At 45.1% G+C, this 26,008-nt stretch overlaps 1 protein-coding gene across 3 annotated transcripts in view; it reads left to right on the top strand.

Moving 5' to 3' along the window:
* The window catches only part of ADAMTSL3 (ADAMTS like 3), a 281,389-nt gene that overhangs the window by 95,729 nt on the left and 159,652 nt on the right, over nt 1-26,008 (top strand). For all 3 annotated transcript variants that reach the window (XM_083475290.1, XM_083475291.1, XM_083475292.1), the window contains 3 exons: nt 652-779; nt 2,730-2,775; nt 15,078-15,314. In XM_083475290.1, coding sequence (XP_083331416.1) covers nt 652-779; nt 2,730-2,775; nt 15,078-15,314 — 411 coding nt within the window. The remainder of the gene's footprint in view (nt 1-651; nt 780-2,729; nt 2,776-15,077; nt 15,315-26,008) is intronic.

Genomic DNA, 26,008 nt, shown 5'->3' with positions numbered 1-26,008 from the left:
TTTGATCTCACATGAGACTTTATTTAAAGCAAGCGCAGGGAACATTTTCAGCTCCTTTCTGGGCAACCTGCTGAGGAGAGTCTCAAGGGCCAGATAGCGAGGCCTGGAGGGCCACATCTGGCTCCACTCTTGAAGTTCCCCATCCCTGATTTATTGCTTTTCATTCTCATGGCATGTTGGCAGTTTGGGAATTGGTGCTTTTTATGACGCCACTTGCACGGCACGTGGGCATTCATTACTACTTTATACTGTAGTGTAAGCAAAATGACTCTGGAGGCTTGTCGTGTTGCCTTGAGCTCTTACTCGACCCAACTCCTTGAAGTGTGCTGTTTACATCACTTTCGCAGATTGGTGTGGAAATGGAGTTTTTCAAGGCCTGGTGCTCATAATTGAATTTAGAAGCCCCAGAAGAGACGAAAGCGAAGTTATGAAAGAAGAGAAAAACCGCTTTTATTTTGGACCGATTCTTTCCAGTTGCAAATATATCACTCCTTTGTTCTGTTGACATAATAATTTATTTTGGAATGGGAATCTCTGCTTATTACCACCAGACTAGGAATCTCCCCAGGGTAAACAACCAGTTAAAAGGATTTGCAAAATATGCAACTTTCCTGGGCTGCTGAGTTACTTTTTTTTCTGTCGTGTTTCCAGACCTCAAGAATTTCCCAGTCTGACGAAGACAGAGAAGGCGGCTGGGACGCCTGGGGTGCTTGGAGTGATTGTTCGCGTACTTGCGGAGGAGGAGCATCCTATTCTCTAAGGAGATGCTTAAATGGCAGGTTGGTCTTTCATATTGCACTTTGAAGTCACGAATGATACAAAACAGGAAGGGGGTGGGTGGGGGTTATTCAGAGGCCGAATCTCCCAACACAGGAGATCTGGGGTGGTTACATTAAAATCTGCTCCAGTAAAGGAAAAACTAAATGGATGCAACTATGGTCTTATTCAATAATACAAGGGCTTACTGCAGGAGTGGGGGAACCTTTGACCCTTGAGATATTGCTGTTCTAGAGAGCCAGTGTCTAGTTAAACTATGGAACTTGTTCCCGCGGTATGGTCACCAACTTAAATGGCATTAATAGGAGGACAGGGCTATTGATGGCTACTAGCCACAAAGGCTAGAGGGACGCGGGTGGCGCTGTGGGTTAAACCACAGAGCCTAGGACTTGCTGATCAGAAGGTCGGTGGTTCAAATCCCTGCGACGGGGTGAGCTTCCGTTGCTCGGTCCCTGCTCCTGCCAACCTAGCAGTTTGAAAGCACGTCAAAGTGCAAGTAGATAAATAGGTACCGCTCCGGTGGGAAGGTAAACAGCGTTTCCATGTGCTGCTCTGGTTCGCCAGAAGCGGCTTAGTCATGCTGGCCACCTGACCTGGAAGCTGTACGCCAGCTCCCTTGGCCAATAAAGCGAGATGAGCACCGCAACCCCAGAGTCGGTCACGCCTTGACCTAATGGTCAAGGGTCCCTTTACCTTTTAGCCACAATGGCGTTGTTCTTTCTCCATGGTTGGAGGCAGCAATGCTTCTGAAAACCAGTTGTTGGAAGCTGCAAGAGAGGAGAGTGCTCTTGTGCTTGGGTGCTTCTTATGCTGGGTTGCAGGTGGCACTGTAGTCTAAAAAAGGAAGAACCCACTGGCTCTTATTTCTGTTTAAAGCAGTAGATCCCGAACTCTTTTGGCCCACTGCCCCCTTGGTTCCACATCCCCCAGTGTCCCCTATGCTTACTCTATAGAAAGCATTACAGGGGTTAACGCGGCTCGCTAAGGAAGATATTAATAGAATTCTGCATTTGGGGGGAGACCCTAACAGTCATCTACCATTACCTTCTATGCTGTTACTATTTTTTTTTTTTTTTTTTACATAAGTAAAAAGTGACCTTTCCCCATCTGGCATGGTGGTGTGCCTCGAGATTTTTTTCATGAAACAAGTGTGCCTTTGCCCAAAAAATGTTGGGAAACACTGGTCTAAACCACTGAGCCTTTTGGGCTTGCCAGTCAGAAGGTTGGTGGTTCGAATCCCCGCGATGGGCTGAGCTCCCATTGCTTTGTCCCAGCTCCTGCCAACCTAGCAGTTCGAAAGCACACCACTGCAAGTAGATAAATAGGTACTGCTGTGGCAGGAAGGTAAACAGTGTTTCCATGTGCTCTGGTTTCCACCACAGTGTTCCGTTTGCCGGTAGCGGTTTAGTCCTGCTGGCCACATGACCCGGAAAGCTGTCTGTGGACAAATGCAGATTCTCTCGGCTTGAAAACAAGATGAGCGCTGCACCCCATAGTCACCTTTCACTAGACTTAACTGTCCAGGGGTCCTTTACCTTTTACTTTAGCCTTTTCTTTTGGCTTTCCACAGGCATCTAGCTGGCCTTCCCTTATGGCCCTGCCTCCCGTAAGATGAGTATTTGCTCATGAATAACTGGCTTGGTTCGATTTGGAGGGCTTTTGTTGTTAATCCTGTAAATCATTTGTCAAAACTGACTGCTGGTAAACAGTATAATGCTTTATGAATAATATTTCAGAAACGTCTCAGTGAGTTGTGACTTTGCACAGCTGTAAGCCTAACAGGAAAAGCTGTAACTGCTTCATCAGACAGTCATCCTTACTTAATCATCTTTTCAGTTAAATCTGAGAAGCCATAACATATATCCAGTATTTTAGAAAATTATTTATGGGAAAGGGTAGCCTTTTAATGTTACTCTACTTGGTCATTCCTTTCAAACTTTGTTTTTTTCCAGGAACTGTGAAGGCAGGAATATTCGATATAAAACCTGCAGCAATAATGTGAGTCTCATCTGTCTTTTTGTTTGACTGCTCTAATTGCCATAAAACAAAGCAGCTGTAAAGCTTCAGACATCCTACTTAGTGTTTTTTAGTTCGTTTGTTTTTTAAAAAGAATGACAGAGCCTTAAATGTTTATTTTTGCCTAGCAGTGATGACAAAATTTGCAGGCGCAATTCCTAAACAGTTGTGCAACATGAATGCATTTTTTCCCCTATTTTGCTGCACAGGAAACAAAACTCCTTGCATTTATGTGACTCTATTCAAATAAATTCAGCATTTAAGTCCCATTGATTTTGATGAAAGAACGTTAAACACCTAAATGGATCAATGTGGGCTTTAGAAGTGTTTAACTTGGGCTAGATTTTGTCCCTATGCCAAAATATGTCAAGATCACCTTCTGTAAAGCCTTCCACTTAACCTGTTACTGCTCAGCAAAAACAAACACAGAAGCTAGCATGTGTTCACATATATTGATCCCCTGAAATATGAGTTATATATGACTTGCTATGTTTAACATAATGACATCATTGGCATTGTTTATTTAGTAGCATCAATGGCCCTTAACGGAGCAACTCAAGCAAAAAAACAAACAAACAAAAAACCAGTTTCCTGCCCCAAGAATCATACAATCTGTGTTTCCGGAGTGGAAGAAAGTTACTCACGTGGCTCTAGACAAGTGTTTGCAGGGTCTGGAAGATTGGCAGTGGTAAGGATATTTCAGGGGGAATGTGCTTTGCAGGTGTCATGAGTCCCTAAACTCCTGAAGCTACTGAAACCAGGAGCCGGGTCTGGAGAAATGCCAAAGAGATGATACAGGTGGTAGGAGGATCCAGAGACCCCTTCACTCCTCTTTGGTAGCAGTTCCAGCATGAATGATCTATCTAGCAAAATCCGGCTCAGAGTCTCTAGTGCCTCCCCAAGGAAACCAGTGCAACAGAAGCTGTGGAAAACACAACCCAAGTTCTAGCTCCTCCTGAGATGCCTAGACAGGGAGCTGTGATCTGCATTTCTCAGACACCACATAGCATATGGAAGCCCTCAGAATAGTTTAGAGATAGTGACCTGTTTGTCAGCAGGGGCATGTAGCTGAAGGTCAGGGTAGCCTACCATTGGATTTTGCAATCCTCATTATATTCCTGTTTAATTTTGGCTTTTTGTTGTACGTAGTTTGTTGGATTGTTACCTCTCCTCCTTTACAAAGGGTGTGTGTGTGTGTGTGATACTAGATGTAGAAACACCAGGGACGCTAGACAGTGTTGTGCAAGGAGAAGCAGTGAAAAACATAAAGCTCACTTTGCGCTTCATTCCAACCTGGTGCCTGGGCTCTGTGTTAACTCCACAGTTGTGCACCCTTTGCTACTCGTTGTAGAGCAAAGCTGTCATTCTTATGATGCAACAATAGCGTTCTTTGGTCCAAGATCTGGAAACGATCTGTGCGCCTTTGCAAATGCAGTTTGTAAAATAAACTGCCGGCGGTTTTCTTCTTGTCCAGAGCTAAACTGTCTGGTGGTGGCTCTGTGGATCGTCTCCCACATCTCCCCCCCCCCCGAATTTCGTTGCTTTTGTATAAGGTTCTGCTTTGTTTTCTAGTTGGTAAAGTGCTCTACTGATGCACATTGTTGTGGACTCTCCTTCTGGAGCCAAAGAGCCAGAGAGTCAGAATATAGGAGACTAAAGCCAAGAATTAATCCAAAGTCAGAATCAGGAATGTGTGCTGGATCGGAGCCTGGGGCTGGGGGGGGGGGAAGGATTGCGCCACAGCTAGGATAGGACTGCAAGCCAAGAGAACAAGTCTAAGCAAGATAGGAAACAAGACATAATACCAGGTACAGGAATTAAAGCATTAGGGTGGTGTCAGGAGTCATGGAAAGTTCCACAAGGTAAAGCCAGGAGGAGGAGGAAGTGCAGGTTCAACAATAAAAAGTAGCTGCTTAGTAGCAGCCTGTGGCACTTCCTTGAGGTGCTCCCCCCCTGAAGCAGTGCTTGTACATTGCCTTTTCACACACCCCAAGGATCGTCAGTGGATCACTGTTCCAAACTGGAGCTGCTCCAGGGGACAAAACAGAGGGTGGGCATGCAGAACCCTCCCTTCCCATATGAGTCCTGTAGTGATTTCATGCTCTTTATTGCAGCTTGTAAAACAGTGATTGAATTGCCCCCCCAAACCTCAGGCTTTTATACACATTATTTACACAGTGAGTCCCGTCTGATTGCCTGATTCTGCTTCCCTCCTGGAGCCTGATTGGTCTTTTCCTGCAGGCCAATCAGTTGTTGCATTCTAGGATCCTACCAGCCTAATAGGCTGATTCTGCTTCTCTCCTGGAGCCTGATTGGTCTTTTCCTGCAGGCCAATCAGTTGTTGCATTCTAGGATCCTACCAGCCTAATAGGCTGATCAACTTCCTCCTGGAGCCTGATTGGTCTTTTCCTGCACGCCAATCAGTTGTTGCATTCTAGGATCCTACTTGCCTATTGTTCTAGGATCCAAGTTTAGTACATAACACCATACCATTACTGCTTTAAGATATACTATCAATCAAGTGCCGGGTTGAGGCACCTGTGACCCTCCCAGGTCTCTTTGGATTACAGTTCCTATCATCCCCACGCATTGGCCATGCTGGCTGGGGCTGGCAAGGACAACCAGAGGTCTGCCACGGCTGATCTAATGCAAAAAATGCTAGGAGTCTTGAACGAGGGAGCTTGGTGACCATTTTCAGACCCTAATACCGTGGGGTGCCAAACTGGTCCATGGCCATCTGAGCTTCATTCAGCTGGTCCATGACATACCCCTATTAAATATGCATAATTAAAAAATATATGTATAGAATGATAAGAGTTGTAGAGTTGGAAGGGACCCTGAGGATTATCTAGTCCAAAGCCCTAGCATTGCAGGAACATGCAGCTGTCTCATACGGGAATTGAACCTGCAACCTTGGCATTCTTAGCCCCATGCTCTAACCAACTGAACTGTTTATTTCTTCTTCTTCTTTTTTCTTACATTGTATTATGTGGAACGAAAATTGTAATGCATCAAAATACAAAACAAAATTTCAAAAACAGGACTAAAAATACAATTAGACATCGTGCAGCATTTAGCAGAGCGCATGAGCCACAGCAGGTAGAAAAATCATGGAAGCGATCTGCCAAGACCGTCAACGGGTCCCTGGAGAAAAGGGTTTGGGAACCACTGTGCTAAGAAGCCCACCAGAAGAGGGAGCTGTTGCCTGCTGCCCTTGGGCGCCACCACTACGGATGGCCAGACAGAGGTACTGCAGCTGACTCGGCAGCTGTCAGTTAACCTAAAGGGCCAATGAGCTGCCTGACTTCTCACTGCCTGCTTTTGCTTCACCTCTCCAGTCCAACAAGCCAGTCCTGTCAGACTGCAGGAGAAGGGCCTGTACAATTTAATACTTCTCTATACCGGCACTGTGGGTTAAACCACAGAACCTAGGACTTGCCAATCAGAAGGTCAGCGGTTCAAATCCCTGCGACAGGGTGAGCTCCCATTGCTCTGTCCCTGCTCCTACCAACCTAGCAGTTCGAAAGCACATCAAAGTGCAAGTAGATAAATAGGTACCGCTCCGGCGGGAAGGTAAACGGCGTTTCTGTGCACTGCTCTGGTTCGCCAGAAGTGGCTTAGTCATGCTGGCCACATTACCCGGAAGCTGTACTCCGGCTCCCTCGGCCAATAAAGCGAGATGAGCGCCGCAACCCCAGAGTCGGCCAGGACTGGACCTAACGGCCAGGGGTCCCTTTACCCTTTACTTTATACCAAAATAAATAAATCATTGAACACAGAAATTCACCTTCCCTTAAAATCCTTTCCCCCTGACATCTGGGTTTATCCCCCACATGGCAGCCCTTTTTAAAATAAAAAAAATAAAAATGGAAGATTTGATCATATAAGCCACAGCTCTGTGGTAGAGCATCTGTTTTGCATGCAGAAGGACCCATGTTCAATCTCCAGCATCTCCAATTGGGCTGGGGAAGAATCCTTGCCTGAAATCCTGGACAGTAGCTGCCAGTCAGTGCAGACAATACTGAACTAAATGGACTTAAAGGTCTGGTTTGGTGTAAGGTCAAGCTTCATATGTTGCTATGAGCCCACCTGCAGTTTTGTAGTGGGACAATCCAGGCACAGGTTTCTCTCCCCAAAGGACAGACCAACATTATATGTTATATGGGAGATCCAAACGTTTTATTTCAAGGAACTGCTGCCTTCATGGCTCCCACTCAGAGAAGTGGGACCCAGGGAGGGTTGTAATAGTCCATTTCCCTTGTGGTATTGAAATTTATTACATTTGTTCGGTGCTTTATACAGAAAACTTCTCCAAGCAACTTAAGTTAAATGCAGATGACTAGTTTTTAAAAAAACAATTTTAAAATAATAATTAAAAAATGTACAGTACAGTGGTACCTTGGTTCTCAAACGCCTTGGTACTCAAACAACTTGGAACCCAAACACCACAAACCTGGAAGTAAGTGTTGTGGTTAGTGAACTTTTTTCAGAAGCCTAATGTGCTCCGTTTTGAGTGCCACTCTTCTGTTTTGAGTGTTACGCTGAGGTCTGTCTGTTTTTGCTATTTATTTTGCGTTTTTGTTTTTATGGCTTTTTTGTTTTGTTTTTGTGACTGTGTGGAACCCAGTTCAGCTACTGATTGATTGATCGTGTGACTGCAGTACATTGCTTATTTCTTTCATTTTATGGATCAGTGGTCTCGTTAGATAGTAAAATTCATGTTAAGTTGCTGTTTTAGGGGTTGCTTTTAAAAGCCTGGAATGGATTAATCCATTATGCATTACTTTCAGTGGGAACACACGCCTTGGTTTTGGAAGGCTTTGGTTTTGGAACGGACTTCCGGAACGGATTAAGTTTAAGAACCAAGGTACCACTGTATCTAAAATGCTGGTCTTATAACACGATGAGAAGGACAAGCCCTTCCTTACTCCACTAAAAGATCACCGTAGAGGCCTGATAATGATTGCCCCATAAGCATCTCCCGGGGAGAGCACTGCACAGAAAGGAATGGGGAATACAGGGGTTTCTCAGCCAAGTTGCTTTCCTGATCAAGGCTGCTTCTCCCCCACCCCAGCTGCGTGCTCCACAAGGGGGAAAATAACAGGGGATTATTTTTTGTCTGGAAAACAGCACCAGAGCAAAAGGGTTAAATGCCCCCTTCCCTGCTGTTGCTGCGTCCCAGTCAAATTAACTGCCCTCTGCAGCAGCATTATTCAATTCCCCCATTCCAGCGATCCCCCCCCGCCTTAGTCAACATCTCCCCTAGATTCTGGAATTAACACCAGACAGTGAATATACACTTTAAAAATATTTTGGCGGTCCAGTTTTATGATGCTGTTTTATTGCTTCTGTGCATTAGCTGCCTTGACATTATTATTATTATTATTATTATTATTATTATTATTATTATTATCATTAAAAAACCAGGCTTTAAATAAATAACAATGAGAACTAGAAACTTGCTTTTAAAAAGGTTTGAAGGTGGTTAGGACATTGAAATCTCCAGCCCATGTTACATCCAGTGACTTTTCTGCAGCTCCATGGGAATCATGGCACAAACTCAGTCCTTGCTTATAAATATAGCGTGTGTTTCCTGGACTCGGTGGTGGAGTACCGTTCTGAAATATGACTGTTACACCCTCCAGTGGGAGGTTCTGTTTAGTGGATGTATTGAATCATTTTAATCTCTCATAAAACTAGCCAGCTCCTCGCCCACTTTTATAAAAGCTGGCTGGTGCCAAATGGCTTCTCCACCAAGACAGCACACAAGTCTTGTAAAAAAAGACGTTGAGTCGCTACAGTCTCCCCCTCCTCCTTTTTCCTTGGATGGGTTTTGGAAGGCTTGAGCCACATAATGGAGCAAACTGCTGGCATCTACCAGTGGAACAAACACTTGGGTGAGTCAAGTCCGGTAGATGAAAAAAAACTCCGATATCGGATACAATTCCTAATTGCTCCCTCTTTTTGCAAATAAGACCCACCTGTCTTGTTCCATTTCGTCCTGCTTTGCCATCTGTGCATTACATTTAATTCTGAGTTGTCTGATATACTCTCAGGCCAAGATCATGGGAAATACACAAAATTCACATATGTCTGGCATATGAGTAAATATATATATATATATGGAATTCTTTCATGACAATGGAACTATGCCATGCCCCAAGGAACCCATATTTCCTACAAGACAGGGTGTATGTGCAGTTTGCTCCAGCCTTTAATAATAATAATAATAATAATAATAATAATAATAATAATAATAATAAAATACTTATTTATACCCTGCTCTCCCCAGCCAAGACTGGGCTCAGGGCAGCTAACACTAAATATAAATACTTTAACAACATTAAAAAAACAAAAACAAAACAAAACAAACAACAACAACAACAGTTGATTAAAAAGTTAGAATATAGTTTAAAATACAGCTTAAATTGCAGCCTTGCTTTAATGGTAGCCTATAGATCAAAGCCATAAGGGAAGAAAACGTCAAATATTCACCGGAGCCAACTATCCATGCTGGTCCTACATGGGCCAGCAAAAAGAGCCGAGCGAAAATTTATATACAGATCCCATATAAGGGGTTCCATCCAAAAAAATAAATATAAATATAAACGGGGGTGGGGGTTAGACCGAGTTCAGCCCAAAGGCCAGGTGGAACAGCTCCATCTTGCAGGCCCTGCGGAAAGATGTCAAATCCCGCAAAGCCCTGATCTCCTGCGGTAGGGTGTTCCACCAGGCTGGGGCCAGAGCTGAAAAGGCCCTGGCCCTGGTTGAGGCCAATCTAACCTCCTTGGGGCTCGGGACTTCCAAAGTGTTGTTATTTAAAACCAGTATAACCAGGTTCTGGGGAATTGCTAGGGAAGGACCTGAGTGGAGGCCATCAGATACTGACGTCAACAATAAGGACCAGCTCATCACATGAACACACACACACACACACACAGAGAGAGAGAGAGAGAGAGAGAGAGAGAGAGAGAGAGAGAGAGAGAGACTTTTTTCTGAATCGTGCCATTGGCCCATCTAACTCAGTATTGTCTAAATTAACTGGCAGCATCTCTTCAGTGTTTCAGACAGGACTTCCTCACTCCCACCTGGAGATGTCGGGTATTGAATCCAGAACCTTCCGCATGAAAAGCAGGTGCTACACTCCCTCTCCAGCAGCCAGCAAAGGGTTCACCAGGGATAGCATTGCGAGTGGCCAGCCCAGTGGGTGCCCACTTGGTTTCCACCCCAGGGCCAGGGAGGGGTTCCAAAATTTCAAAAAGCATTTTTGCAGGGGGAAAAAACCAAGTGCGCTTGGTATTGCATCTAGAAAGTCTGGCATGCTCCTTTTTCAAAAGCAGGAGAGCAGACCCGCCCCCCCCAATAGTGGAGTATAGAAAAAAACAGAATAAATTAATGAGACTGTTCTGCATACATATTTTTGTAAGAAACCAGACTACAGACTTAAGGCCTTAAATATTCAAGGAATTCTTTGTTATTTGCAATGCACCCCCACCTACACCCCAGCTCAGAAATGTATTGTTATGTACTGAGTTGAATAGGATCCAAAATGCAGCAGTCTGATTGGTCCTAGAACAATAGGATTCAGAATGCAGCAGTCTGATTGGTCCTAGAACAATGCAGCAGCATGATTGGTCCGCAGGAGCCACCCAATCCAGCTCCAGGTGGAAGTGAATCCACAACCTGATTGGCCTACAGGAGAATCCTGGAATTAGCCAATCACATGGGGCCCATTGTGTAAATAATGTATATAAAGCAGACATCCTGGGGGAACTTCCATTCCTCCTCACAACTATGAGCTGAATAAAGAGCATGAAATCCACTCTCGACTCCGAGTATATTTCATGTAGTAACTTCTTTGCAGTGGGTCAGGTTCTGATTTCTAGATTAGGGCCTAGTTGAGGTAGGGGGTTATATGTTTTGTTCTTTATTTGGAATATGGCACACTGTTCACTTTATGTGGCTGTTCTGTACACCTTTTGCTATACTAAAGCAGGGATGACGTTGAAAACTGGAGTATATCTGGTTGATGCCACTTTTGCATGCATTCGCACGCAAGTCCGGACCATCTTTTTTCCACATTAAGCTGTGATTATTTGACACTGTCACATTTTATTTTTTTAAGTGTATACTTTTTAAAATATACCTTGCGTGTGTGTGTTTATAGTATATGAAGTGCATATATATATAGAGAGAGAGAGAATATGAAGTGCTCCCTGGACTCCATCAATGTTGGTGAAACTGGGAAGCTATTTCTCAAAGCCTGCACTGCATTTTTTGCAGCCCCTGATGCCTCCTGAACCAGCCTCATTCTTCCATCCTAAGAGAGAGTTGTAAACTGCTACATTCAACTCGAAGAACAGCCCATTAATTTTAGCTGGCCTACCCATGGGTGGAATTAACAGTGGACACAACTCAGAATTCCTCCTGTCCTGTTTGATTCCTTCTTATTTTTCCCCTTGCTTTTTAAATTGGTTCCCCACCCTCTTTTTAGGTATAACAATTCAAAGTGGCAGTGTGTTTCCGCTTCTTCCCAGTCTTCTCCCTTTGGCCACTCATCCTTGTCCCACCACCTCTTCCCAGGCTCTGAACTTTTTTGCCTTTGTAGTTCCCCACCTTGCCAACTAAGGTCCGTATAGTTAAAGCTATGGTTTTCCCAGTAGTGATGTATGGAAGTGAGAGCTGGACCATAAAGAAGGCTGATCGCCGAAGAATTGATGCTTTTGAATTATGGTGCTGGAGGAGACTCTTGAGAGTCGCATGGACTGCAAGAAGATCAAACCTGTCCATTCTTAAGGAAATCAGCCCTGAGTGCTCACTGGAAGGACAGATCGTGAAGCTGAGGCTCCAATACTTTGGCCACCTCATGAGAAGAGAAGACTCCCTGGAAAAGACCCTGATGTTGGGAAAGATGGAGGGCACAAGGAGAAGGGGACGACAGAACGAGATGGCTGGACAGTGTTCTCAAAGCTACCAGCCTGAGTTTGACTAAACTGCGGGAGGCAGTGGAAGACAGAAGTGCCTGGTGTGCTCTGGTCCATGGGGTCACGAAGAGTCGGACACGACTAAACGACTAAACAAAAGTTCCCCACCTGGTTCCTCGCACCATTCCTGTGTGTCCAAACAGTCCATGACAACGCATTAGTAATTTGCCCCTTAGGAACCAGTGGAAATTGTCAACTCGTCAAGCAATCCTTGCTGGGGGATTGTGGTCCCTTGGCAAAAAAATGTTTGCCCACCCCCACTGTCAACTATTCCTAGTAACATTTTGCAAATAAGGAATTTGGTATCAGCTTTGATCGGAATTTGCCGAAGTTAAAGAATTGTGTGAGAAATGCGGTAGTATATAACATTGCAGAATTGATTTGTCTGCAAAGACTGCTTCACTCCTTGATCCATTACACCCCTAAAATCCACCTAGAGAATACAAATGTCGTTTTTATTAAAACAACAAGAATCATTTTACCATGAAATTGATTTCATCTGGATTTGTAAGTGTATAAATAGTAAAGATCAGAAGAGTCAAGTGGAATAAGTAGGTCTCAGAATAATATTAATGATATTTCAATCATAAAATGGATTTGCGGTTACCAACGAAGGCGTTTTCTGGGATTATTAACCACTGCTGTTCACCTGCTTGCTTTTAAAACAAAAATATATGTATGCCTTAAGATGTTTTTATGGGTATCTTGGCAAAACGAACTACATAAGCTATTCTTTTATATAGTGCCCAATGAGATTTTTCAATCTTTCTTAAGCCCTGTGTTTTATATTTCCATTTCTATATATACGGCTACATTCTAATGCTATGATGTGCAGAATATGGAACTGTTTAAGATAATCCTTATGGGTCCTATTCATAGGGAAAAAAACACACTTATTTAGGCCATTTCCGCATAAATCTTACGTCCTTCTATGCCAAGAAGACGGCTGTGCATTTGCCAACACAACTTGGCCATCATTTAGCAAAAATAATAATAAATACTTTAAAACAAAACAAAACATTGTATTAATCCATATTTTCCGCATAAACTCATACCTTGCCCTTGTGTCTTTTCAATCCCAAGCACTCATTGCATTAATTGAATACTAACAGTTGAATAAATCCTAGTTTTGCTATATGGTAATGCAGGGGCCTCTAAGTTTTTCAGGTCCTGGACCTGCCTTTATGCCTCTGAATACCAATTGATGGGAATTGCAGCTGGCCAGAGTGCTGTTGTACTCATGTCCAGCTTGTAGGCATCTGGTCAGCCAATGGGAGAACAGGATGCTGCACTAAGTGGACCCTTGGCCTGATCCAACAGGACTTTTGCATTCTTTAACCCCAACCTGCAACCTGGGACTGACCTTAAATTAGCAGCCCTATATGAGGAAATTTTATTTAATCAACGACTCATGTGCATTTTGGACGTGAGTGGTGCTGTGGGTTAAACCTAGGACTTGCCCATCAGAAGGTCGGCAGTTCGAATCCCTGCAACGGGGTGAGCTCCCGTTGCTCAGTTCCAGCTCCTGCCAACCTATCAGTTCAAAAGCACGTCAAAGTGCAAGTAGATAAATAGGTACTGCTCCAGCGGGAAGGTCAACAGCGTTTCTGTGCGCTGCTCTGGTTCGCCAGAAGCGGCTTAGTCTTGCTGGCCACATGACCCGGAAGCTGTATGCTGGCTCCCTCAGCCAATAAAGCGAGATGAGCGCCGCAACCCCAGAGTCGGCCACGACTGGACCTAATGGTCAGGGGTCCCTTTACCTTTACCATGTGCATTTTAGTCAGTCCTATAGATTTGCTTTGCAGAAAGTTTCAGTTGGGTAAACTGACTACCTCCAAAGCAAGAACAGCATTGTCTTTACATGATGCCAAACGTGTAGCAGAAACAGATATAAGAAGACAGCGATTTCTGTTCTGATGTGTACTTGTCACAATCTGGTCTGCTTAAATTCTGTTGCAGGTCAGTTTCTACAGAAAGCTATATTGCTCATTTAATGCTATTTAAATTACCTAAGTTACATAATGTATGCAACCATTTATGTAACCTATACAACCCACATTCATTTCAATTTAAAGGATACGTCAAAACAGTGTAAAAACAATTATTGTGCATCGTTTGCAGACTTAAAAGCATAAACAATGTAGGGGCAGAGCCTTTCTCTGACAACCCACTTGTACTTACCCCTGGATCTATATCCTGACCTTATTGTTCATTGCTCTGCACTCGCTGGTTCCGACATCTTTTGAGGCACCTAGGCCACCTCCCCTCATCCAACTTGGGCTTTAACCTGGGTCATCTAGCTTCTACTCCCTGATCTCTGCCCCTCTCCTCCCCTCAATCTACTCATAGTGCTATGCTAGACCTGACATAAAACGAAGACACATTTTATAACGTCAAGGGAAATAATGGGATTTTTTTTACTTGGTCAGGCTTGCAAGCTTTATAAATATAAAAGAAAGAAGGCATCAATGTGAATTATTTATACAGAAGTGGAGTTTATTTGTTCAATATTGTAATGACCAAGTAGAAGATGCAATTCAGCAGCATGCAGTGTTAAGAGTAATTTGAGTAAAATAAGTCTATTAGCATATCCCCCCCTCCTTGTCTTATTTCTCATGGCACTCCCTCTTGATTTATGGAGAATCTGAAAAGGCTAATTAAATGACTTAAGTCCCACAATATTATCTTGTTACAGATTATGCTTGGATAAACTATATATATTTATGTTAATTGCTTTATTGCATGCAACTTCTATAAAATACCAGATATGGGAATTATGGTATATTGTTAGCTAACCTAAGTGACAAACAAATAAATAATGGCAAAAAAGTTGAAGGGATTGTTCATAAGCAATACATGTTGGTGGTATTTGAAGTCATTTCTATCCTTCCCTTGCTATATGGCAGGCATCGGCAAACTCAGCTCTCCAGATGTTTTGGGACTACAACTCCCATCATCCCTAGCTAACAGAACCAGTGGTCAGGGATGATGGGAGTTGTAGTCCCAAAACATCTGGAGGGCCGGAGTTTGCCTATGCCTACAGTCTTATATACATTCTACTGAAAAGTAAGTCTCACTGAGCTCAGTAAAAGTTGCTTCTGAGTAGACCTGCCTGGGAGTGCTCTGTCAGTCAGGGAAAGAATAATATACACTCCAACCTTATAGATGCCTGCTCAACTGTAAGTCCAGTTTGGTTCAATGAGGCTTGCTTGCAGGTAAACAGGAGAGTAGAAATGCAGCTTTAGTTGTGGAATGAGACATTTGAGTTGGAGGAAAATGTTGTTCTCCTTTTCTTTCCAGGACTGCCCTTCAGATGCTGGTGATTTTCGAGCTCAGCAGTGTTCAGCCTACAATGACGTCAAGTACCAAGGACAGTTTTATGAATGGATCCCGGTCTATGATGATTCCGGTGCTCCATGTGCCCTCAAGTGCCAAGCTTTGGGGAAACCCTTGGTGGTGGAGCTTGCCCCCAAAGTTCTGGATGGTACTCGTTGCAATGCCAAATCTCTGGATATGTGCATCAGTGGCATATGCCAGGTAGGACGGCACTTACCTACTTGGTTACTTGTTTATTTAATACTCTGCAGTACAATACCCATCTTTTGAAGATCCTGCCACAACAGATAATTAGCGGCCAAAGGCCTGCCGAGACAAATAATTATCTGCCTTCTGGCAAAAGGAAGGCATTTTAATAGGGTGAATACGCAGGTGAACAGCCCATTGTGGTCAACTTTGGCCAGGGATAGGGGAGAAATTTGATTCAGTTCACAGATAAAGGCCAGATTAATTAACCCGCCCTTTGCGAAACATGCAAACTGACACACCGGCATCCTTTGGAATCTGCACTTTTCTGAGTTTTGCGGTGCAGTTCCTCCGGCCAAGTAATGTGTACAGAAGCACGTGTGCTCATGTAACATGCTCATGTAAATGCAGGTATTAGTGAAAGTAGCATGCAAAGATACATTACAGTGGACGCTAGGGTTGTGAACGTGATCCGTGCGGGATGCACGTTTGCAACCCGCAGCGGTGCGTCTGCACACACACGGGTTGCGATTCGGCGCTTTTGCGCAAAGCGCGATTTAGCACTTTTATGCATGCGTGACCGCCAAAACCCGGAAATAACCCGTTCTGGTACTTCTGGGTTTTGGTGGTCTGTAACCCGAAAAAACGCAACCTGAAGCGTCTGTAACCTGAGGTCTGACTGTATATTTGGGAGAAATTGTATATTAGATGAAATTGCATACAAAAATGTGAATATTGTCACTAATATGCTGGTGTACCCAACTGTACTGGTAGAACCTTTGACTGCTGGACCAAACAGTATCTCACTGCATGTTGCTGCAATCCAGAGGCTTCAGCTATCGGCCGCTGGGTCAAGCCCCCAACTGCAGCATCAGCAAATGACTGCAGCGAGCTGGATATGGTGACTACCTGCCGCAGGTAGGCTTCAGGTATAGCTGCCTACTGGTGTCACCAGGCCCTTGCACACTCAAACTGCAGTATTTTGTAGAATGCAATTCTCTCCTTAAAGCAGGGTGTTTATTTCTGTTTGGATGGCTGTACAGCTTGCAGTGTGGACTGTTCGGTTTTTTGTGTGTGACATACGTCTGCACTAATTTGTGAACCTTTGGAAGTGTTCGATAGTTTAAAAATTGTGTGTGGTGCTGGGTGCTCCAGGGAACACCTCAAACCTGACAGTAATAGAGCAGTAGCGACTTGGCTGCAAGTATTTCTAAAAGCAGTTGTTGTGATTACCTTATGTTCCTATGGAGTAAGCTTCTTCTCTTGCATGTTAAAATTAGCAGTTCCAGGAAACAGGTGTTTTAAGCATCAAGGGAACGGGATCTAGAGATATTCTGGGATTCTATGAAAGTTTTGTTCTTTGGTGGATGGCGGGGACAAGTCTAGCTCTCCAGGGAAAAAATGTGGGATTTGTGGTCCAACTCAGTATGGCAATTCTCACATTCTTATGAGGAATCTGTTTTTTTTACTTGGGGGCCAGAGTGGCAATTTTAAAGTGAGCAGTCGCCACTCCAATATCTCATCCTGTCTCTTCCCCATGGCCACCCCTTGTTCCACTCACATAGATAGGCTATTGCTATTAAACACACATTATTGTTCTCTTGTTTTAGTCAAAATGCATAAAACTCAAGCTCTTAGGTCAGTAAACAGGACTCAGCTTTTTAATCCTTGTTTCAAGATTAGGACAGGGAAGAAAAATACACCACTGGGTTTTATCCAGTGCTAGTCCTACTCAGAGGAGACCCATTGAAGTTATTGGATGTGACTAACAGGTTCATTAACTTCTACAGCTCTACTCTGAGAATAACTTAGTTGGATATAATCCATTGAGCTTTTCAGTTTGGTTTAATTGCTTCTTGGGTACCATTTGCCTCCTTTGCCCTCACCATCCATGTGGAATGCTCTCTCCAGGGAAGCTTGCCTGGTGCTGTCATTACACATCTTTAGGTGCCGGGCAAAAGCATTCCTCTTCTCTCAAGCTTTTCACTAGTTAGACAATCTGTGGCCTTCTGAACTGCGGGGAAGGGGGTATTATTTTTATTAGTTATTATTTTTTGCATGTATGTATGTTGTAAACTGCCCTATGATCCTTGGATGAAAGGTGGTATAGAAAATAAATAGCTAGAAATCCTGGAAGAAAAGAAATTGCTTAAGAACACAAGAAGAGCCATGCTGGATGATGCCAATGGCCAATCTAGACCAGCATCTTGTTCTTGCAATGGCCAACCAAATGCTTATGAGTCGCTTGTAAACAGGACCCAAGTACATGAGCACCCTCCTCTCCTGTGGTTTACAGCAACTGGCATTCGGAAAAATACTGTCCTCCATGTTGTCCTCCATGGATCATGTCTTTCTTCCACATTTGTCCATCCAGTCCAGCATTGGCTGCTGAGAATTACCAGGGGCTCAAGGACAGGCCTTTCTTGCTACCTTCTGCTATACAGTGGTGCCTCGCAAGACGAAATTAATTCGTTCTGCAAGTTTTTTCTTCTTGCGAGTTTTTCGTCTTGCGAAGCACGGTTTCCCATAGGAATGCATTGAAATTCAATCAATGTGTTCCTATGGAGACTGTCCGGGGACAGAGGGGAAGCGCTGCGCGCCTTCCCCTCTGTCCCCGGACCTGTTTGAAGCAAGGGGCGGAAGGGAGAAGATCGCTTCTCCCCGTTGCCGCCCCTTGGTTCAAAAGAGGTCCGGGGACAGCGGGGAAGATGCTCTGCGCTTCCCTACTATCCCCGGAGCTTGCGGGGCAAGCTTCATTTTGCGAAGCAAGCCCATAGGGAAATGCGTCTTGCGAAGCGGCTAAGAAAACGAAAAACTCCTTCGTCTAGCGAGCTTTTCATCTTCCGAGGCGTTCGTCTTGCGGGGTACGCACGCGCCTTCCCCTCTGTCCCCTCTTTTGAAGCAAGGGGCGGAGGGGAGAAGATCGCTTCTCCCCGTTGCCGCACCTTGGTTCAAAAGGGGTCCGGGGACAGAGGGGAAGGTGCGCGCGCCTTCCCCCCTGTCCCCTCTTTTGAAGCAAGGGGTGGAGGGGAGAAGATCGCTTCTCCCTGTTGCCGCCCCTTGGTTCAAAAGGGGTCTGGGGACAGCGGGGAAGATGCTCTGCGCTTCCCCGCTATCCCCGGAGCTTGCGGGGCAAGCTTCGTTTTGCGAAGCAAGCCCATAGGGAAATGCGTCTTGCGAAGCGGCTAAGAAAACGAAAAACTCCGTCTAGTGAGCTTTTCATCTTCCGAGGCGTTCGTCTTGCGGGGTACCACTCTATGTTCCTTTCAATGGAAGATTCTAGAGATTGAACCTGGAACCTTCTGTTTGCAATGCATATTGTCACTCTGAGCAGCAGCTTGGACAAGGAGGGGCTGACCAGTTCTGTCAGACAAGCAGCACTGGAGACAGAGGAGACTGAGATCAACTCAGGACACTGCATCATGCCCAGTCCTGAATTGGAGAATCAGGTTGAGGGCCTTGAGCCAGAAACCCCTGAATCAGGACAACTGTGCCCTTGGAGTCTGCATGCCCTGAGGAACTAGCACTCTCCACAACACTGACTCCCATCCCAATGTCAGGCCATCAGTGTAGGCCAGGGGTCTGCAACCCACGGCTCCGGAGCCGCATGTGGCTCTTTTACACCTTTGTGGCGGCTCCGGGGCACATACTAGCGAGGGGAGGAGGCGCATTGTGCGCCCCGACACTCCCCACTGTGGCGGGTGCTATACTGGCTGTGACGTCGCATGGGGGCAGTGCGTACGTTAGTCACGCACCGTCCCAACGTCACCTTCCCGCCCGCCCACTACATGGTAAGGGGCATGTACGCTGGTCACTGCATTGAAAGGGGGAATGTACGCTGGTCACTGCATTGAAAGGGGAGTGAAGAACACACACACAAAAAAGGTAACTTGTTAATTTAACGTTTATTTCTATGAGGAGGAGTAATTCTGAGGGGTCAAACAAAGAAATAATAAAAAAGTGACAAAAACCGTATTTTTATAATGACGAGTTTTGCGGCTCCCAGTTTTTTTTCCTTCGGAAACGGGTCCAAGTGGCTCTTTTTGTCTTAAAGGTTGCAGACCCCTGGTGTAGGCCATGGGCCTAGAGCAGGCACCCCCAACCTTTGACCCTCCAGATGTTTTGGACTATAATTCCCATCATCCCTGACCACTGGTCCTGTTAGCTAGGGGTCATGGGAGTTGTAGGCCAAAGCATCTGGAGGGCCGCAGGTTGGGGGTGCCTGGCCTAGAGCGAATTGTCCAAGAGGAGCAGGAGTACTAGGTTCCAAGCCAAAACCCTGCTCCTTTAAGGCTATCCACTTTTCAAAAAGAGGGTAGGTGTGCTGGTCCCGGGGGGAGGTTACCGCGAGGCATGGTCAGAGTCCGGTCTTGGGTCGAGGGTCTGGAGACTGTCCACCAAGGGCGAAGCGGGGTCCAAAGCGAGGAGCCGGGCAAGGTCGGGAACTCTGGAAGAACAGGTCTGGGTGCTGGCAGAAACAGATTTCCAACGACGTTGCTCCTGCAACCTGGGACCAGGCTGACTGGCCTTTATCTTCTCTGAGGCCAGGGGCGGCCCCGGCCCCCAGGTGACCTGCCTCTCCTGGCCTTAAGGTGAGCACTCCTCCTGAGATAACCCAGTTCCTTCCGCCTCTCTGCCCTGAGCCTCTGCAGCTCAGGAGAGGCTGGAGGGTTACTGGACCCAGGGGGAGGCTCACCTTCCCCTGACAGGGCTGGGAGAGGCGCACCTGTAGGCAATGGGTCCTCAATCACCTCCAGAGCCAGAGTGGATTCATCTGGTGTCTGCTCCTGAGGATCCGGCACAGGTGCAGGCACTTCAGATTCAAGGCCCTGCCCCAGCAAAGCCGGCCCTGGAGGCGGGGACTCCTGTGCAGGCTGGGATTCCTCCGGTTCAGCCTCTGAATCAGATTCCCAGGCCATCACAGTAGGGCTTGGAAGGGGTGATCTGGCTAGGAAGTATCAAAGGCTTCAGTCCAGCCTTACACTTCACTGGAGTAAGTTGCTCACTTGGAGCTTTCTATGGTGCTGAAATAATAGGCTTGCCTTGTTGATGCATGCCCTGTGGGCTTTTGTCAAGGTCAGTACAGGACACACAGGGTTGAAGCCAGCTACATCCTACTCACAGTAGACCCATTTAAATTAATGATCCCAAATTAGTCATGTCCATTAATTTCAGTGAGTCTACTCTTGAGTAGGACTAGCATTGGCCATAACCCACATGTTGTACCATTGAACTACAGTCCGAACCTTGTTTCCCCACATTGATTCTTAATTCAATCGGCAATGACAATCCATGTGATTTTATTTATGGGATCTGCATACGACTACCATGTAAAATTGTGACACCACCCAAAAACTCACTGCTAATGCTGGTAGGATAAAGAGCCTCACGATAGGTAGGGAATTATTATCACCAGAGCAAACCAGCAAAACTGTGAAAGATCTGAGTATGTTGGTTAAATAGGAAACACTATTTTATTCAGTTTTAGATACATGAAGAAAAGCAATAAATCCAGCTAAACAAGATCAGTGGGTTACTGGATATGCAGATTTGGCTATGTCGTGCCAGCAATGAATCAATCTTGAAATACAAAATGTTTTATTATCCATGCATATAGATGCAGAATTTGAGGCGTGAGGGAAGAAAGCCACATTCCAAGTCTGCCAACCTTGATGGTGCCCCGTTAGCCAAAGGGACTTTCTCCTCTCCCTCTTGGTTTTTATACGGGAATGAATTTACGTAGGATGTGCATGGTTTTGCAATTAGTCTCCTCTCCACAAAGTAGCTACTGCTTTATTAAATGCAGGAACGTGCACAACTCAAAAAACACTTGAAATGGTTGATGTGTAGAGTAGGTGTGCACTCAGGGAAAAAGTGAGACATTTGGCAAAAGCCTAGCGTTGGGATTACGACAACCTTACTATGTATTGCACAGGGTTTTATGTGATTTTAATGTGTTCTTCACTCATACCTACCAATCATTCTGGCACGCAGTAGTTCAGCCACTTCTCTTAAAAGCCAGCATGTCGCACCTAAGGAGAAAGCACCCTCCCTTCTTGCCATTTCCCCTTCTGTCATTTTTAGAATAGGAAAAACAATGTCTCTACTGGCATTTGGCAAATGCAGATTCCTTTATGTTTGCTTCTATATTTATAGCATCTTTCCTAAGTGTAGGAGGGCGCAGCATTCTGTGTTGTGCGGAGAAGCACTTACATTTAGTCTCTACTATTTTGACTTTAGAGAGGCAGCCAGCTGGGCAAAGGACATGCGGCGAACGGCAGAACAGAGTGTGCTGGGCACTGTCTCTGGAATTCTTAGAGAGCTCCATTACACCTTCAGTGACTAGTAGGAGGTTTCTCTCCTAAGGAGCCAAGAGTTCTATTTACTGAAAAGAATTTACTTGACCTGTTCATTAGTTTGGGGAATATTTGCTAGAAGTTGGGGAAGCATTCAAGACAGAGAACACATCCCATTAAAACATGTTAAACACATCTCAAAAGCTTTACTGAAATCAAGATACAGTTGTACCTTGAAAGTCAAACGGAATCCGCTCCGGAAGTCCGTTTGACCTCCAAAACGTTTGGAAACCAAGGCCGTGGCTTCTGATTGGCTGCAAGAAGCTCCTGCAGCCAATCGGAAGTTGCAGAAGCCCCATCAGACGTTCGGCTTCTATACAACGTCAGCAAACTGGAACACTCACTTCTGGGTTTACAGTGTTCGGGAGTCAAAACGTTCAAGTTGCAAGGTACAACTACATTCACAGCATTCCCCTGATCCACCAAGTCTGTAACTCTATCAAAAAAACGGAATGAGATTTGTCTGTCATGAGGTTTTTTGTTTTTGTTTTACAGAAACCCATGCTGGGTCTTAGTAATCACAAGTATCCTTTTCTAAATGCTCGTACTTGATTGCCTGTTCTAGAACCTTTCCTGGTATCGCCGTCAAGCGTCAGTTTTCTTTTTGAAGATGGGGACAAAAATTGCCTGCCTCCAGTCTGTAGTGACCTCACCTGTTCTCCAAGAATTCTCACATATTATAGACAGAGGCTCCGAGATTACATATGCAAGCATCTTTAGTACCCTTGGTTGCAGCTCATCAGTCCCTAATTTGAATTCATTTAAAAGTAGCTAGGTGTTCCCTTACCACCTCTCTTTTCATATCTTGGGCTGCAGTTTCCCTTCTTGCATCATTTATTCTATTATGCTGGTTCTGCTGCAGCAAGACTGGATCTTCTATAAGCTTGGTTTTTTGTTTAGTCTTTAGCGATACTTTCTACCAGTTTTCCCAGGACATTGTTGTTGTTTAGTCGTGTCTGACTCTTCGTGACCCCATGGACCAGAGCATGCCAGGCCCTCCTGTCTTCCACTGCCTCCTGCAGTTTGGTCAAACTCATGCTGGTAGCTTCGAGAACACTGTCCAACCATCTCGTCCTCTGTCATTCCCTTCTCCTTGTGCCCTCCATCTTTCCCAACATCAGGGTCTTTTCCAGGGAGTCTTCTCTTCTCATGAGGTGGCCAGAGTATTGGAGCTTCAGCTTCAGGATCTGTTCTTCCAGTGAGCACTCAGGGCTGATTTCCTTCAGAATGGAGAGGCTTGATCTTCTTGCTGTCCACGGGACTCTCAAGAGTCTCCTCCAGCACCAAAATTCAAAAGCATCAATTCTCTGGAGATCAGCCTTCTTGATGGTCCAGCTCTCACTTCCATACATCACTACTGGAAAAACCATAGCTTTAACTATACGGACCTTTGTTGGCAAGGTGATGTCTCTGCTTTTCCCAGGACACATATTAAGCTAACTTGCCTGTTATTTCCAGGATCCCTTTTTAGGTTACTGAGACAGGACCTACCCTACAGAAGCCATGCTTCTTCTGCTGTATGACTGCCATAAGATAACACTTCCGGGTGCTATTCAACAGCTCAGCAGTGTCATGGGAACGTACTGCATGATCTGCCCAACTCTCATAGTTCTCTGCCTCATAGGGACTGGACTATATGTAGAGCATTCCTTGTGACACCTATGAACTGAGGCCACAATAAAGCATCTTTCGTGAGTTTATGGGACCTAGCTAATGATTTTATTTTTTAAAAAAATATCCTCTGGGGATGGCAGCCCTCCTTCCAATAATAATTAAAAAGTGCCACTTGGAAGTTTTCCTAGAATCTGGCGTGTTTACCTTTCCTAGTTTAGAAAGAGGCATTCAACCATCAATATTATCGTCTTCCCTGTAAAAATAATTTTTAAAATGTGGCGGCCAGCAGCCGTCATAGAGTGCAAGTCAAGCAAAAACAGAGTGCCGTCAGAATCAAGGCTTGCAAGCTCTATTCTGTTGAGTCCTGACAGGCACTTGGCACTGGCTGCTGAGAGCTTGGCGAAGATTTTTTTAAAAAAGAAGTTAACTCGTCTAAATAAACACGTCGCCTTGCCGATGCACATATAGTTGCCTTTGTACCTGGGAGCAACAAAATATTTGCTAAAGAGGAAATGGGACTTCTGCCCCTCTTTCCCAATGGCTGCTGCTTTTGCTCGTTTCTTGTCTCCAAATCTTTGGCAAGTCACACAGCGACCTATCAAGCCTTTTAACACAAGCATGATTTCACTTCCATCTGTTTTCATAACATCCAAGGGTCTTCGGTAGGCTTGCTACGCATCGCTAGTTCTCCCTCCCACTCTCCATTCTGGTTCTAATAGAATGTCTTTTTTGGGGCACCGTGCGTAATTTTTTGGCACCCGTCCCCATAACTCTTCTCTCCCCCCCCCCCCGGTCATTTGCATTCCACTTCACACATGGATTCAAAGCAAACAAGGTCCTTATCAGAGGAAATGAAGACCATGGATGCAAACTCTCCAAGGGGCTGAGTTTTTGCTACTGAGGGAGTAAAAATCTGAAAGGGGTTGCAGAGGAGGGGAAAGTTTCTGGGAAAGTTATTTTGGTGTCCCCTTGAGAGTGCGAGGCTCAGATCAGCCAGACCACTCAATCATGACTTTGTCTGCCATTGCCTGACTCTTGTTACCAAATAAAATATTTAGGAGTTCCTATGTTAAAATGGGTCAGAGTTTTGGGAAACCTCTCTCATCAGAAAGATAGCTGAAACGTCCTTGCTACAAAAGAGCAGATTGATGCAGGTCTGAATAAGATGGAGGGAAGGTACAAAATGTAAAAAAAAAAAGTGAATAGAAGGGCTTGTATATAGTCAGCATTTACCACCGGTGGAAACTGCATCTCATTTATCTCTTGATATGTTGAATTGATTGCCTGCTTGTTTACTTATTTGGGCCTATTTTTCTTAGCTCCTTGCTTGGAACCCCCCCCCCACACACACACTCCATTTTGCTTTTGCTTGGTATGCATGCATAAATAAAAACATATGTTTAAATAAATTAACAGGAAAGGGGCCGTAGCTCAGTGGTAAAGCATGTGCTTTAGATGCAAAAGATCCCAGGTTCAAATCCTAGTGTCCCCAGGTAGGGCTGAGAATGTCCCCAGTTAGAAACACTGGACAGCTGCTGCAAGTCAGTCAAGACGATACTGGAGCTGCTCTCACACAGCGCTAAAACGTGTGGACACCCAGTGACGCTAAATGTCGGAAGATTCAGGAAAGGGGAAAAGGGAGGATTCTTCCATACAGCACATAAAGTTGGGAATTCATTCCCAGCAGATGCAGTGATGGCCATAAACTTGAAAAGAGGATTAGATCAATTCATAGAGCATGGCTGCTAATAATCCTGAAGCTGAGGCTCCAATACTTTGACTACCTCATAAGAAGAGAAGACTCCCTGGGAAAGACCCTGATGTTGGGAAAGATGGAGGGCACAAGGAGAAGGGGACGGCAGAGGACGAGATGGTTGGACAGTGTTCTTGAAGCTGCCAGCATGAGTCTGACCAAACTGTGGGAGGCAGTGGAAGACAGGAGTGCCTGGCGTGCTCTGGTCCATGGGGTCACGAAGAGTCGGACACGACTAAACGACTAAACAACAAAATCTCCACTGAATACCAGGTTCTGGAAACTGCAGGAGGGGAAATCGCTGTTATGCTAAGGTCCTGCCTACAGGCTTCCCACAGACATTTGGCTGGTGTGCCGTTTGCCCTCCTAGGTGTGTGACATCATACTGGGTTCATAAGGAAGGGGTTAACTAATTGTTAAATGACTAACCAATGGGAGCCCAAGGGGAGGAGTTAGAGTTAGAGTTGGTTGAGAAGAGTCTGGAGTTAGAGAAGAGACAGAGAGGATAAGTCTGTGGGTTGGGCTAGTCTGATGTGAGAGAGTGAGAGAATCTGTTAAGAGGAGTCAGTCAAACAGTTGATATAATCAGTCAGAAGGTATTTGGAAGGTATAGGCTGGTAAAGAAACTAAAGTTAAGAAACTGACAGGAATATTATCTGAGAAACCATAAACTTGTTAATGCTTATAAAATAAACTTGTTTATTTGGTTCAAATTTAACAACCGTCTGGACTCAGTGTTTTACCCAAGAGTAATGGGTTGGTGGCAGTGGGGGAGCGAGCACAGCGGTGGCACAGGGATCAATAGACCATTAAATGTCTGGGGACCCTGTGTGATTGCCACAGTGTGCTGGTTCCGGGGGGTTACTGTGCAGCATGATCCGAGTCCAGTCCAAGGTCGAGGGTGTGGTATGGAGGCTGTCCATCAAGGCTGTCCATCCAAGGCAAGGAGTCGGGTGAGGTCAGGAACTCTGACAGAAGAGCAAGAC

Source organism: Podarcis liolepis, assembly GCF_965112155.1.
Source record: "Podarcis liolepis genome assembly, chromosome: 14".
NCBI classification, from domain to species: Eukaryota; Metazoa; Chordata; class Lepidosauria; order Squamata; family Lacertidae; genus Podarcis; species Podarcis liolepis.
This window is presented reverse-complemented; position numbering and strand designations above follow the sequence as displayed.